This window comes from Pseudonaja textilis, chromosome 13, assembly GCF_049901715.1.
Source record: "Pseudonaja textilis isolate UNSWEBS1 chromosome 13, rPseTex1.2, whole genome shotgun sequence".
Taxonomy (NCBI): Eukaryota; Metazoa; Chordata; class Lepidosauria; order Squamata; family Elapidae; genus Pseudonaja; species Pseudonaja textilis.
The window spans coordinates 8201982-8218832 of record NC_142002.1 but is presented as its reverse complement, the minus strand read 5'-3'; the positions used below and the strand labels follow the sequence as shown (position 1 = coordinate 8218832).

Genomic DNA, 16851 nt, shown 5'->3' with positions numbered 1-16851 from the left:
CAGGCGGTCTAGATATTCGTGTAGTTCTTCTGGGAATTACAGGGCTTGTATGAGGACTTTTTGAATTACTACCTGTTCATGTTTCTCAGCTTGCTCAGCTATTGGTACTATTTCTTCCTTTATGGGCTCTATCTCTGCCTGTATTTGTCTCTTTACTTTATTCTTAAAGTTACAGGGATAATTAATGGGATTTCTATAGGATTCAATAATTACTTCTTTATTGTTATCCTGTTCTAACTTATCCCATCCTACGTGCTCTAGAAATTGGGCATTGGCACTACATAACACCTTAGATGTGCCTTTCTCCCAAAATCTATATGCCCTATGGTTTGCTTGGTAACCAACGAAGAATAATTGTTTAGCTCTGTGTTGCCCTTTACACCTGAGTTGTGTAGGGATATGCACCCATGCTGGTGCACCAAATGTGTGCAGGTAACTCAGATCAGGCTTCCTGCCATGCCACATGGTGAATGGTATTTCACCAGTAGTTGTATTAACAACGTTGTTCAATATGTTATTAGCACACATTGTGGCCTCCCCCACAAAGAATCAGGTAATCCAGAATCAGTTAACATTGTTCTAACCATTGCCTGTAGTGTTTGGCCTCTTCTCTCAATAAATGCGTTGTGTTGTGGTCTGTATGGTGCAGATTTCTTGTGCTCTATTCCAGCTACCTTTAATCTATTCTGGAATTTTCTGTTAACAAATTCCATTACCATTATCTGTCACCAGGGTTATCAGTTGCCGTTCAGTCTTTCTTTCTGCAAATTTTAACCAGTTGAAGAAATGTTGATATGTTTCAGTTTTGCTTTTCATTAGGTAGCAAAACCCATATCTAGAATAATGGTCCATAATGCTCAGTATATATCGAGCACCCCATACTGGGTTTCTTTGGACCTATAATGTCTGCAAATACTACTTCTAAAGGTTCTTTAGTTTTGAAACCATTTAGCCTATTTGCAGGCAATATTTTACTCTTATCTTCACAGCAGACATTACAACATGCAAATATTTATCACACGGTTTTAACCTTATTCCATCAGATAACTCTACTGTACGTTTTAGCATTTTAAAATTTACATGCCCCTAAAAGCCTATGCAATAAATGGATACATTCATTATGAGGCTTTATATTGTTAAATACAGTCTGTGCCTCCCCTTTCTTACTATCATGTAATACATACAATGTTCCATTTAAAGCTGCAGTTACCTTTTTGTTATCTTTTCAATTATGCAATTATTATCCTTAAATGTAATTACATAACCTAGTTTGTCTAATACCCTTACAGAAAGCAAGTTCACCTTTAACTGTGGTACATACAACATTTTATATCCTGGTTTAAGCATGGACAGTATGCAATACCTTCTCCCTTGGCCTTGAGGTTCCAGCCATTAGCAAGTGATATATGTTGAGAGCTTGTAGACATTTTTATAAATTTTGTCTTATCTCTCGTGATGCAGTGGGATGCACCACTGTCCACCACCCATAAATCATTCTTCACATCACAGTTGCTAAACATGGCTAGTTCAAAAGATTTCTTTGGCTTTTTACATTCTGGCTTTTTCTTTTCTGCAGAATCTTGCCAAATGTCCTCTGCCTCCACAATTAAAACACTTTTTAATTGTGTATGCGCCTGTCAAGATAATTCTCTTCTTCCGGTGCTTTAATTTACTTAGTTGGTTTCTTTCAAGCTTTGAAGATAATTTCTCTTCTTTATAAGGTTTATCTTCTCTCAGCTCGTCACGTCCACACCTTCTTCTGGCTTCTTCTAATAGCCTGCGGTAATCTCGGTTAATGATAAACTATCTTTTGGCAATACTTCTAAAGCAGTCACATAATCATCATAACTTTGATCTAATGAAGACAGTATGATGTATACTTGTTGCAACTCATTAAATATAAGCTCTTTTTCTTGTAATTCCTGAAAAATGCTCTTCATACAATTTAAATGAGTTAACATGTCTCCATTCTTCTGAAGATGTGTTCGAAATAGTTTGCGTGTAAGATATATATGAGCTCCTACACTGTCCCGAACATATATCTTCCTGAGGTTCTCCCAGCAGTTCGCAGCATTTTTCCTCTCACGGATATGGATAAGTTGCTGGTCAGAGAGAGACAGTCCTATGATGCATAAAGCCTGCTCATTCTTTCGTTTATAGTCTTGTATCTTTTGTCATCCTCCTCAATATCAGGATCTAAGTTAGTCACATCTGGTGGGTTTGTTATTATGTCCCACAAACCTTCTCTTCGTAGAAGTAAACTACATTCATTGACCATGAAACATAGTTTGTTCCATCTAGTCTGGATATCATGGACAGATTAGGCAAATTTACTTGTGCCATTGCTCTTCAGATATGTAGCTATTTAAAAACTACTGAAAAAAAAAAAACAGTTTGTTTTACAGTAATGTGCAACTCACACCAACTCTCTCACTGCTATATCCTCGTTAGTTAGACTGTGCGCACTGGGCCCATAACCAATGTTAGTGATTGGGGACAAACCCCAAACAGAATGTGCAGCAGCAGTCAAGCCAGGGCAACCAAATGAGAGAGGAAGGGCCTAGGTTTACACACTGATGACAAACACTGTTTTTGTAGTTTAAATAGTTGTTTAATCCAATTAGAGTTTAAACATTGTCAATCAGTCCATATGTCATTCACAAATATATCCATTCAGTAACTTAGTCCATTCACTAGTCAGTTCTATATCCTTATCTGCTTGTAAAGATATCTTCTCCTCTGATACCTTTCCTTTTGAAGACACGCTGAGTATTCACAGGATATCAGCACATCAATGAAATAGTCCTTTCGTTCAGGTATTCAAACAGTTGTAGCAAACAGTAGCAAACCAACAGTAGCAAGCAGATAAAACAAGCAGAGAGAGGTTACGTTTCTCTTACTGCCTTTTATTGCCGTTTGTAACCGCACCCTTAATTAGTTAATTACAAGCAGTTTGGTGCTTAAAGCTACAAGTTACAAACACCCAAACCTTGGTTTTATATATATTTATTCACCCAAACTTAGTTGGTGTATCAATGTTATACCCAACAGGGGTCAACGCAGGCAGCACCATATCTGGGTGTGCGAAAGTACTTCCTAACGGCAAGCCCCCACCATTCCCCCCATTTTGCATGTTTTAATATAGGCCTTAATTTGGGGGGAGGGGCTTAATTTCATTTCATGCCTATAAAACATGCTGGGACTTCCTATTGGGGGAAGCCGTATTGTTGGAGAAACAGGGTAGATGACCAAGGCCAAGTTTGCTATGGTAGTAAAGAAAAGAAGGAAATTATATGAGACTATTATGGAAAACTATGCACACAAGAGAATATTGATGAGGAAAGAGTTAAACAGTATTTACAGAATGCTAATCTACCCCAGATACCTAAAGAGATTGAAACAATGTTAGAAAGCAATATAATGATGATGGAGTTAACTGAAGCACTTAAGAAGCAAAACAATGGAAAGGCACCAAGCCCAGATGGACTTCTGGCAGAATTTTATAAAACACTACAAGAACCTTCCATTGCTAGAAGTTATGAATGAAGTTATGTCAAAGAAGAAGATACTCAAATCATGGTCAGAAGCTTACATTACACTTGTCCCAAAAGAGGAGGCCAATCCATTACAAATCAAGAACTATAGACCTATTTCCTTACTAAATGCAGATTATAAAATTTTTGCTTCAATATTGACAATATAAAAAAATACTTAAACAATTTTATCCATCCTGATCAAAATGGATTTCTGCCAAAGAGACAAATTAGAGACAATATGAGAGTAAACTTGGACACTTTGGAATACTACGAGGCACACCCTGAAAAACAAATGGCTTTGATATCTCTAGATGCACAGAAGGCATTTGATAATGTGAATTGGCGATTCATGTAATTATAGCTGGAACAGATGGGCTTTGGTAAAAAAAAATATTCAAGCAATAGAAGCTATATATCATAATCAAACCGTAAAGGTAATGATAAAGGGAGAACTGACAGACTCTATTGATATAAGGAAAGGAACAAGACAAGGGTGCCCACTATCACCTTTGTTATTTGTGTTAACCTTGGAAGTGCTAAACAGAAATATTAGAGAAGAAAAGGATAAAAAAGGGATGAAAATTAAAAAGGAAGAATTTAAGTTGTAAGCATTCACAGATGATCTGGTTTTCATTTTAGAAGACCCACTAGAAACAGCACCAAAACTGATAGAAAAGATAGAGGTATATGGAAAGATGGCTGGTTTGAAAATAAATAAAGATAAAACAAAGACCTTGACAAAGAATATGCTATTAAGACAAAAGGAAGAACTGGCAGACCTATTGAAAATTCAGGTCACGAATAAGATCAAGTACTTGGGGATACATTTGACAGCAAGATGTAATACATTAAAAGAGAATAATTATATCAAACTTAAGCAGCAAATAGCGCTAGATTTGGCAAAATGGGAAAATTTACAACTGTCACTAATAGGGAGAATATCAACAATCAAGATGAATATACTACCCAGAATTTTATATTTGTTCCAAACAATTCCAGTTAGGCTTGGAAAAGATTATTTTGAAGATTTAAATGAAATTGTGTTGAAATATATATGGCAAGGAAAGAAAGCGAGAATAAAGTTAAAACTTTTGCAAGATGCTAGAATAAGAGGAGGATTTGGTTTGCCTAATTGGGAGTTGTATTACCAAACTACAAATTTGATGTGGGTTAAGGAATGGATAACATTAAGAAATACTAGATTGTTGACATTAGAAGGACATGATCTGTTGTTGGGGTGGCATGCTTTTCTATGGTATAAAGGAACTAAAACACAGGGGTATTTTACAAGACATTATATACGGGAGTCTCTATGGTTAAACTGGGAGAAGATTAAAAGACAATGTTATTTGAAAATTCCAGTCTGGCTATCGACTATTGAAGCATTTTCTTATCCTATAATATATAAAAAGGAACAAACAGATAAGGTGAAATATTGAATGAAAATGGTAAACTTAAATCTATGCAAAAATTAGAGGAACAAGGTGTAAAGATGAATTAGTTTTCATATGCACAAATACATTCAAGGTATGACAAAGATTTTAAAACAGAAGGTTTCTATGATAAACTGACTGATTTAGATAAGATTTTGACAGGTACTGATGAAAAGGTGATTAAAAATTCTATGGATATTTATTAGAAATTAAACTAGAAGAACAAGTTAAAGAAACTATGATTGCTTGGGGGAAGAATTTTGGATATGAGATTGATCTAGAGAAATGGCAAAAATTGTGGTCTCAAAGTTATAAAATGACAATGTCAATAGCATATAAAGAAAATTTGTATAAGATGTTTTACAGGTAGCATTTTCCCCTGACAAGAATAGCAAGAATGTTCAAGAACAAATCTGAAAATGTTGGAAATGTCATCAGACACCTGGCTCATATTACCATATTTGGTGGACTTGTGTGGATGCCAAAAAATATTGGACTAAAATCCACACATGGTTGGAAAAAATGACAAAAAAGCATATAGACTTGAAATCAGATATATTTTATTGGGAATTTTACCTGAAATATATAGTAAAGAATTGAAATACCTGATTGTAAATGTATTAACAGCGGCTAGGATTGTATTTGTCAAAAACTGGAAAAATGAGAAAATACCATCACAGGAGGAAATCATTAAGAAAATATTGGAATGTGCTGAAATGAGTAGATTGACATTTGAAATCAGAGAACAAGATGATAAACAATTTTATAAAATTTGGGATCTATTGTATCAACGGTTAGACAATAAAACATGGTAATGAAATATGTAGATTCTTAGAAAATAATAAATATATAAAGATGTATTCTTTTCTTATTATATCTACAAAATGATTTTAGGATAGATTTGGGATGATAATATGAACTGTCATAAAACAAATTAAGTAAAATATGGATTATTTCATAAAACATGAATGAATAAAAGTATAGTCAAATGATTAACAACGATATTAATGTATTTAATACTCGACTGAAAATTTGAGAATATATACAATGTAATTGTAATTGAAAACTACGAAATGGAAGCACAAAACAATTTGTAAACCAACTGACACACTGTATGTACATATATGGAAGATGGCTTGATGTTTTTATGTTTTGTTTGTCTATGTTTGTCTTAAAAAACAATTTAAAAAAATTAAAAAAGAAAGCAATCATGGAGGATTCTCGTGGTAAGAATCTGATCGCTTTCTGCAAAGAGAATATGTTGCATCTCCGTATGGTCCAAAAATGGAGAGCTGAGTACCTCAGTCAACAGGTACAGAAGGGAAATGCCAAGAAGCGCAGGTGTGGATCAGGTTGGCATCCATTATATCCTGAACTTGAAGACACCATCTCTCAATGGATTGCTGAGAGGAAAGCAAAGGCTTTAGTTGTACGCAGGGCTGATATTCAAGCATTTGCCCTTGCAATGGCACTACAGTTTGAAATTACCCAGGGAGAATTCAAAGCCTCTCATCGCTGGCTGGATGGCTTCCTTCAGCGATATGAATTGTCTCTGAGGAGGTCCACCTTTCTCTTCAAGCTAGAAGATGCTGAAATTGTCAAACGGGCACATGATTTTAAATCATTTGTTGACACCACTGATTTCTCCAAATATAATATCTCTCACATGGTTGCAATGGATGAGACTGCAGTTTTTATGGGCCAAGAGGCTCAAACAACAATTGATAAGAGGGGTGCCTCATCAATTTACATTCCATCAACTGGATAGGAAAGCACATGTATTAAGTGCATCTTGGCCATTCGCCTGGATGGGACAAAAGTAGCACCTCTTGTCATTGCCAAGGGCAAAAAAGAAAAAAATTGAACATGTTTCAGGGACTTATGTGCTTGAAACCAAAAAGGCTTGGTGCACACAAGGAAGTGGATCAAGTTAATACTGCCACTTGTTGTGCGAGGTGGCCAAAGAGGCATGCTGATATGGGATGCAGCCAGCACTCACCGTGCCAAAGACATGAAGCATTTATAGCACAAAGAAGAGTGAATCAATTAATGATCCCGGCAGGAATGACAGCACATCTCCAAACCCAAGACATTGCAGTAAACAAACCATTCAAGGACAATCTGCAGGTACAAATCAATGACTACATTGAAAATCGCATGGAGAGAAACCAACGAGGAAACTTTGTGAAACCTAGCCTGGCAGAGGTTGTGAGTTGGGTGAAGAAGGCACCCACTGACACCTGTGTTGCCAATGCACTATGAGCAGGATACATGGACAAGAGATACTTCTTTAAGGAGACCTCTATTGCTAAACATCAGCAATTGGGACCAATTCTTTTACAGGCAATGGAATCACAAGAGATTCCAGGCAGAATTCAGGCTTTGGAGTGTTATGACAATGTCCCAGAAGAAGATGACATAACTGTTTTTGAATAAATTGTTCCTACATATGTTTGCAAAAATTGTTCCTGTGTTTGAATAAATTGTTCCTGTATTTGAATAAATGGCTTGGTTTATTTATTTTTATTAAAATGGTGGATTTTTAATAAATTGGGGTGTTGTTTTGTGGTTCCCCTGGGGGGGGGGGATTTGGCATGCAGTTGGTAAGTTACAAAAGGGTTTATCATTAAGAACTGCTTTGTGATCAAAGGCAATGTGAAATGAGGGCAGGGAGGGAAGAAATAGCAGCTTGTGCTTAACTGAGTTTCTGAACCTCAAAGTCCCTGCTCTTCTGCCACCTCTCTTTTGTTGGTGCAATTTAACTGGGGCGGGGGGTTGTCCCAAGACCTTTTGAGTTTATTCATTCATTTACATTTCCCCAAGGGGCTTTGGGGGGGCTGTTTCTTCCCTTCAACACAGCCATCATCTCTCTTAGTCCCAGCAAGACGCCACCCCCCCCCCACTGGAGGAAGTTGGGGGTTCAGGGAAGTGTCCAGTTAATCATTAAAGCAATCTGAAAGGCCACCCTTTGGGCCCACCAGGATGATCTTCACCCAGCTCAGCCAAAAAACCCAGGAGCCCCTCTATTCTGCCCCCTCCCTGCCCCCCAGTGCTTGCTCTGCTCAAGTCAGAGATGGGGGGGAGGAAACAAGCCTTGGATTCCCAGAGCTCACCTGTGAGGGGGCTTGTCTAGGATGGAAACTAAGCAGGGTTGGAGCTGGGATGGAGTCCCCAGGAGAGGATTTCCAAGGTTGCAGAGAGAAGTTTAAAAGAGTGGGACAGGAGAAGACAAAAGCTTCTTTACCGACCCTCCTGCAATCCAAATGGTTGCAGTGGGAAATCGAGGTTGGTGGGGAATGGGGCTATCTGAGAGGATGAAGAAGAGAGGCTGGCTCAGGAAGCAGAAATGCAGCGGGAATCTTGGGGCCGTCTGATATTTATTCTGACAACAGCATATGTACATTGCATTGAGTTTGCAGTTGGGAACTTGATGCATTGGCACGCCTCGCCCCAAAGTGGCTGGGGACTCTGCCTTCAAGGGAGCTTTCGTCGGCCGATAGAAGTGTCTTCGCGGCGAGGGGAGTGTGTGTGCGTGCTTGCTCTGAGGCCGCTTCTACTGGCCGATCGAAGTGGCTGGTGATTGCCCTTGGGGAGCTTCCATTGCCCGAAAAACACTGCCTAATGGTGAGGGGACATGGGCAGCCATGCGTCGCCCCAAAGCAGCTGGGGATTCTGCCTTTGGGAAGCTTTCATCGGCCGATAGAAACAGCCTTGTGGAGAGGTACATGCGTATGGGCCACTCTAGGTGGGGGAGGAAATTAAGTCATCCCCGAAAAGACAGCCTAGCTGTTTTTTCGGGGGTAAAAAAAAAAAAAAAAGGCCTGACCTTATTTTGTGAGAAACACGGTAGCATCTTGTAACTCACAGACACCAAACAGATTTGGGACACACATGAGCACAGATGCTCACATAACCCTTTTCCTATCAACTGTACAAGATGGTATTTAAATTACAATGTTTAGGATTCAAGAGAAAGAATAGCGCATCAAGAGCCACAATAGTCATCCTTTTCTCTTGTATCCATCCCAAATTTCTTGCTTTGGCTTAATTTGGATTGAGACTAGAAATAAAATATCATTTTTACCCTACTCCAATCATAGGCAAACATGGTGCTTTCTTCTCAATCTGATATGTCTAAAGGTGGTATTTTATGAGTTTCTCAACTTACCTTGTCGTGGTGGTATGCTTCTTGGTATATGGTGTGATAACTTGGAAGAGCAATTCCATCGCTCCATTAATGCCCAAAATAGTTCCTACTGTAACTGCAGTGAATGACAGAGAGGAAAAAAACAGACTCAGAACGTGGAATTTGGGAAATGATCCTTGTAGACACAATAGAAGGAAATTGTCTGCAATTGCCTTTTTTTATTCTCTTCAAAATCTTCCCTAACAAGTAAACGTAAAAAGCATCTTTATTAGCTTAACATGTCTACTCATCTTATCCATTGCCCCATCCCTCAAACCATGAATGTTCAGATTGTATTTTAATTTCAAAGATGGCAGAAATACTGTCAAGCAGGAAATCTAGGTTGGACCGACATGAACAAAGAGCCAGAGTTCAATTCTGAGTCACATGTTTATTCAGAGCGAGATAAAGGTGAATTCTTCCATAAAGTGGAAGAACCCCAAACAATTTATTCAGCATGCTTTTATCCTGAGTTTGGTTGCACAATATCCATTTGCATCAAAGTAGATAAAAAACAGAAGTTGCTGCAACATAATTCCTTACCAAGCACATTTAAGAAGCATATTTAGAAAGAAACAAATTTAGCAAACCCATTGCCCCTATTTGTAGTTTCCTATCAGCTTCTCCTGAGATCTGGACAGTTAATATTACAGGTAATCCTTGATTTATAACATATCATTTAGTGACTGTTCAGTTACATCATTGAAAAAAGGCCATTTTTCACATTTACGACCATTGCAGCATCATGATCAAAATTCAGACAGTTGGCAACTGACTCATATTTATGATGGTTGAAGTGTCCTAGGGTCATGTGCAGAGGTGGTATTCAGCAGGTTCTGACCAGTTCTGGAGAACTGGTAGCGGAAATTTTGAGTAGTTCAGAGAACTGGCAAATGCCACCTCTGACTGGAGATTTTATAGTATCCTTCCCCTGCCATGCCCATCAAGCTACACCCACAGAACCAGTAGTAAAAAAAATGAATCCCACCCCTGGTCATGTGATCACTTTGTGAGACCTTCTGATAAGCAAAGACAATGGGGAAACCGGATTCACTTAAGCACCATGTTACTAATACCTACAGTGATTCACTTAACAACTGGGCATAAGAGGTCATAAAATGTGGACAAACTCACTTAAAAATGTCTTGCTTAGTAACATAAATCTTGGGCTGTACTATGGTTGTAAGTCAAGGACTATCTGTATTACAACTCATTTATTCCCCTTTAATTCAGTCATTTCAGTACAAGAATCTTGAACATTATAGTCCTGATCAACAATACGAAGGTGCATTATCCAACAGCAAGACTTAGTACTCAGCCCAGATGGTGGTTACCATTACACTAGTTCTAGCCGTAGCAGGACAGGGTGGGCAACACTGACAGGTAAAGGGCCAACTAACTCATGGTCTCTCAAAGATTTTAATACTGAGCCATACATCTAGCTCAACAGACAAAATCGTGTGTGTGGGGGGGTGTCACACAGCTGAAAGAGACCATTTAGTCTTGAGCACTTGCTCAATGAAGGAATCAAATTAACACATTCTAGACAGATAGTTATATAATTTCCACTTAAAGAGATCCAATGAACGGGAACCTACCACTTCTTTGGATAATTGGTTCCACTCTTGAACTGCTCTGGCTGTCAAGATTTTTTTTCTCCAGCATTCAATAGACATGTTCTTCTAACTTGAATCTATTATACTGTGTCATGCTCTCTGGAGCAAGGGAGAACACTTCTTTCTATGAGATATCCTTTCAGGTAGGTAAAGAATGTTAGCAGACCCTTTTCAATCACCTTTTCTTAAAGTTAAATGCACCTAAAATATATGTAAAATCTCTAATGCTAAGAAAGATGGAAGGAAAGAGAAGATGAATGGAATGGAATGGAATGGAATGGAATGGAATAGAATAGAATAGAATAGAATAGAATAGAATAGAATAGAATAGAATAGAATAGAATAGAATTCTTTTATTGGCCAAATGTGATTGGACACACAAGGAATTTGTCTTGGTGATTATGATCTCAGTGTACAAAAAAGAAAAGATATATTTGTCAAGAGTCAAGAATCATCAGGTACAACACTTAATAATAGTCATAGGGTACAAATAAGCAATCAAATCATACTAGGAAACAGTCAATAAAAATTGTTAACAGCAGTAGAAGGATTTGCTGAAGCTGTAAATTGGAGGCTTCCTGATAGAAAGTTATACCAGAAAGTGCACACTAAAACAGGACCTTGGATCACCACAAAAAAACATAAAACATATACATGTCTTTTAATTATTTAATACTAAAATATTTAGTGAAAAGTACAAATCATTTTCAAATGAACGCATTTAGTGATTAAATAATTTTTACTTGGCTGGCCTGACCTCAGGCTGGTGCTTTCGGCTTCGTGCTTGTGTGAGCAAAGCATGATCAGAGCTGCCGTCTCTCTATAAATACTGGTGGGGAGCTGTGGTGTGCTGGCTCTATTGTAAATGGGCTGGTTGGCTGTGTTATTATTTCTTGATTGGTTGATGTTTGCAGATTGGTTGGCTTTTTCATAAGAACCTGTGGGGCTGAGGTGCTGGCAGTATGTCTATCAGCCTCCTGTGTTGTAACCTAGGTACACCTAGGTAATGGGCTGTGTGATGACCTTCTGAGTTCTATTGTTGTGACCTCCTGGGTCTTGTGCTGTAATCTCCTGGGTCATTGGCTGTGTTGTAACGTTTTGAGTTTTTGTGGTGTAACCTCCTGAGTTCCGTGATGTGATATCCTGAGCAGGTGGCTGTGATGTAACATTCTGGGTTTTAGTTTGGCTCAGAGTTTGAGGTCTGGCTATGTGTTCCTGGCACATATCAGCTTGCTTGGTTTGGGGGTCGGGGTGTGTGGCAGCTGGTGATGCAGCTGTGATCTGGTTTCTGGACGGTGGTTGCCTTTTGTCTATGGGATGGGTTTGAGTTTGAGTCTGGTGAGGGAGATTAGTGATGGCATCATGTGTTGTTTGGGTCCAGTGTTGGTTTTTGTGGCTGGGACTTGTTTGTTGATAAGGGCTAGTTTCCAGATGTCTGGTAGGTGGGAGGTATCATCCCGTTTTTTCATGTTATGGGGGTGTTTCTCTATTTCGATGGCTTCCTTGATTATTCTCTTGTTGAAGTGTTCAGTATTCGAGATTAATTTGGTACCCTCTAAATGAATGTCATGTCCTGTGATTTTAAGGTGCTGGAAAAGGGAGGAAGTATTTTCTTATTTTCTGACTGCATTCTTGTGTTCTGCGATGCATGCATTTATTCTCCTGTTGGTTTGTCCAATGTATGTGGCTGGGCAATTGTTGCATGGTATTTCATAAACTCCTTGGTTTTCTAGCTGGATCTTGTCCTTGGGGTTTCTTAGGATGTTGGCTATTTTTTGGTCAGTGCCGAAGACCTGATATTGTGTTTGTGGAGAATTTTGCTGATTTTGTCTGTGGTGCCTTTGATGGAGAGGAGGAAGGCAATACCGTTGTCCTGTTCTGTGTCTTGGTTGTTTGGGGGTGTCTAGGGTGTTTGGGGGTGTTAGGATTATGTTGGTAATTGTGTTTCTTTGGAATCTGTTGGAAATTAATACATTAGTGAGGGTGTGTAATTCTGTTCTCAGGTGGTCTTTGTCAGCTAGACTTTTGGTTCTGGAGATGAGGGTCTTGGCTACGGAGTTGATCTGTGCAGGGTGGTGACGGGATTGTGCGTTTAAGTAGCATTTAGTGTGTGTGTTTTCTTCCAGTGGATGGTGTGTCCTAGGGAGCCATTGGGTTTTTTGTAAATTAGGACGTCCAGGAAGGGAAGTTGCTTGTTAGCTTCTGTTTCCATGGTGAATTGTATTTTGGGGTGTAGGCTGTTGAGGTGTGTGAGGAAGTTGTCCAGTTTTTCTTTCCTGTGTGGCCAAATTATGAAAGTGTCATTTACATATCTAAGCCAGAGTTTGGGTTTGGGTTCAGATTTGTCTAGAGCATTGATTTCAAAGTGTTCCATGTATAGGTTAGCGATAATGGGTGAGAAGGGTGATCTCAGAGGTACTCCTTCTATCTGTTTGTATCTTTGTCATTGTGGATGAAGTATGTGTTGGTTAGGCAGCGGTTGGCCAGATCTAGGATGTGCTTAGGGGAGTTGTATTTGTTTTGGATAGCTGTCAAGGCTTCTTTAATAGGTAATGTGGGTGAAGAGGGATATGACATCGAAGCTCACAAGTAGGTCACTGGTTTGTAGGTTTTGTTTCTTTATTGTTTCTATGAAGTGGAAAGAGTTTTGGTACGTGTGCAGTGATGGATTCTGTGTAGGGCTGGAGTTGTTTGGCAAGAAATTTGGCAAGATTCTGTGGAGGTGAGCCTATGGAGCTGACTATGGGTGGTTTTTTCCAGGTTAGTGGTAGGGCAGATGAGATTCTGCTGAAACATCGCTATAATAAAAGCACAAATATTAAGATGTGGGAAAATACGTGAAGAACCTAAATACCATATATATATATATATTGATACATATATACTTGTTTTCTGAGGTTTTCGTGGGTATTTGTATGTGGATCTTTGGTTATTCGGGTTTTCTCCCGCATAAAATTGGAAGTATTTTGGCGACGTTTCAACAAAATCTCATTCGTCATCTTCAGGTTTGTGTCTTCGGCTTTGTGCTTCTTGGAGTAATGTGAGCTTTCAGCTGTTTTTTTTTTTTTAACTGCCAGTGGGAGTGCGGCTGGACTGGGTGGGGGCTTGGCTGTGTTCTGATTGGGTGGGGGTGTGTTCTCATTGGTTGGGGGCCTGGCTGTGATCTGATTGGTTGGGGGGTTGGCTGTGTTCTGATTGGCTGGGGGTGTGTTCTGTTCAGGTGGGGGCTTGGCGGTGTTCAGGTTAGTCTTAGTTGTCGGGGGATTGGAGCTGGTGAGCTGTGATCCTGTTGTTCGGCTTCGCTTTCGTGGTCGTGCCACGTCTTCATGTTGGGCATCAGTTCACTTCATGTATGGGTCGGAGGGGTTTGAATTGGGTAGTGATGCAGCTGCAGTATGGATTCTGGTCCGTGGTCATGTCTCATCATCTGTGTGGGTGTGAATCTGCTTTCTACGTGGAAGTGTGGTGGTAGCATCTTGTGTGGCCTTTGTAGGTGTGGGTCTGGTGTCATTCTTCATGTTAGGTACTTGTTTGTTAATGAGGGCGGGTTTCCAAATGGCTGGTAGGCAGGAGGTATCATCTTGTTTATTCATGCTGTGTGGGCGTTTTTCTATCTCTATGGCTTCTCTGATTATTCTGTTGTTGAAGTGTTGAGTTTTGGTGATAATTCTGGTATTTTTAAAGTCAATCTCACGTCCTGTGGCTTTGAGGTGCTGGACCAGGAAAGAGGTTGGTTCTTTTTTGATTGAGTTCTTGTGTTTTTCAATACGTGCACTAATTCTTCTGTTGGTTTGTCCAATGTAAGTGTTGGGGCAGGTGGTGCATGGGATTTCGTATACGCCTTGGTTTTCTAATTCGATTCTGTCTTTAGGGTTTCTTTGGATGGTGGATATTTTTTTGTGCAGAATGCTGTCTTAATGTTGTGTTTTTGAAGGATCTTGCTGATTTTGTCTGTAGTGCCTTTTATATATGGGAGGAGGGCTTTGCCATTCTCTTGTTCTCTGTCTTGGATTTTGGTTGGGGTTTGTTTTTGGATTAGGTGGGTAATCTTCTTTCTTTGGAATCCATTGGCTGTTAGTACGTTAGTGAGAGTATGTAGTTCATTTTTTAGGTGTTGTTTGTCGGCTAAGCATTTTGTTCTGGAGATGAGTGTCTCAGCTACGGATTTGGTCTGTGCTGGGTGGAAAGAAACCCTAAAGACAGAATCGAATTAGAAAACCAAGGAGTATACGAAATCCCATGCACCGCCTGCCCCAATGAGAACACACCCACCCACCCAATCAGAACACAGCCAAGCCCCCACCCAGTCAAGCTGCACTCCCACTGGCAGTTAAAAGAAAAAACACATTACTCCAAGAAGCACAAAGCTGAAGACACAAGCCTGAAGATGACGAATGAGATTTCGTCGAAACATTGCCAAAATACTTCCAATTTTATGTGGGAGAAAACCCAAATAACCAAAGATTCACATACATACATACATACATACATACACATACAAACATACATACATACATACATATATATATATATATATATATATATATATATATATATATATATATTTATGACTCCCCTTCAAAATTCAAACAAACAAAACAGAAAGCAGCCGTTTCACAATTAAATCTAATGGAAAGAAGTCTTACAAGATAACGGCTGGCAGAAACCACAGCATAAATCTTTACTCTGTCCGGCAAACCAGTCCTGGCAATAAATCTCCAGTCTCAGAGCTTCTTGCTGTAACGTCCTCACTCAAATAGTCTTTTTGTTCCTGGCAAAATGTACCAGCCCAGCTGTGTCCTTTTATACTCATTGAGGCAACGTGCTAATTTACTGACTTGCTCTTCTCATTCGCTCCAGCTGATTTTGCCTTCTCAACCGTCTTCTATTTTTTACATTTAACCACAAATTTTCCAAGTTCTCATCTCCACTAGAAGACTCTCTCAAAACTTCCCTGTCAGCCATTCCCGGCTGTTGATCAGATAAGGAACCAGAGGAGGTCAAAGGTCCTGACAATTCTAATACATCAGGTCTGTCGTACTTTGTCACGTCCATCTCCTCATCCTGGTTATCAGTCCAATCACTAAGCCAGGCCGGCTCATATTTTTCTGCCATGACCTCCTCACTTGAACCCATATCAATCACAGGAGCTGAATCCAAGCCCGGAGCCACAACACACACATATACACACACACACACACACACACACACACACACACACACACACATATGTATATATATATATATATATATATATATATATATATATATATATATATATATATACATACATATATACATATATACATATACAACATATACACATACATATATACATACATATATATACACACACACAGATACCCTGGCAACAATACTTAAGTCTAATTTTTAAAATAATTTTAAGATACATTAATATATATAGAAAATGTTTATAAATATGAGTAATCATGATCACTTTTATTAATATAACTAATAATGAACTTGTTTGCAAAATCAGAAAAGTAATATTCCAAAATTTCATGCAACCCTGTGGATTGTGAGGCCCTAAATTATAGATTGTTTAGCTTATGCCTAAACTCAATTCTGATTAAGCAGCAAGGAGGATGGATTCAATTTACAGAGGCACTGTTGGAAGACCAAAAAGAATAGGTTACAAATATAATCATAATTTAATGACCCCACAATCCCTTGCAGGGTAGAGTCTGGACAACTGCATGGAGCTAGCAGAGTGTTTTAATGGCTGGATGCTCTTCCTGTCACCAATGCGGAGTTTTGTTCAGCAGATATATTCTCAAGTGTGGACAGAGAGAGAAATATCTGCCTCTACCTAGGATCGAACTCACAGCCTCCTGATTGTAAGGTGAGAGCTCTATCTCTAGGCCATTGCACCACTCCATGTTCAGAATATAATATGGAGAAAATCTATGATTTCTTGGGAATCAAAAACAACTTGATGACACATAATCAATCAAAATAACTAACCCCTTTAATATTGAGATATTATAAGACTTGAGTTTAGTCTCCTGATCACATTTTTGTCCTTCTTTGAACTTTCTCCAATTTATCTAAATCCTTAA

General features: G+C 38.9%; 1 protein-coding gene across 2 annotated transcripts in view; it reads right to left on the bottom strand.

The window, feature by feature from the left end:
* AGBL1 (AGBL carboxypeptidase 1) overlaps positions 1-16851 on the bottom strand; it is a 508769-nt gene that overhangs the window by 449885 nt on the left and 42033 nt on the right. For both annotated transcript variants that reach the window (XM_087941340.1, XM_087941342.1), the window contains exon 5: positions 9138-9231. In XM_087941340.1, the coding sequence (XP_087797466.1) occupies positions 9138-9231 (94 nt within the window). The remainder of the gene's footprint in view (positions 1-9137; positions 9232-16851) is intronic.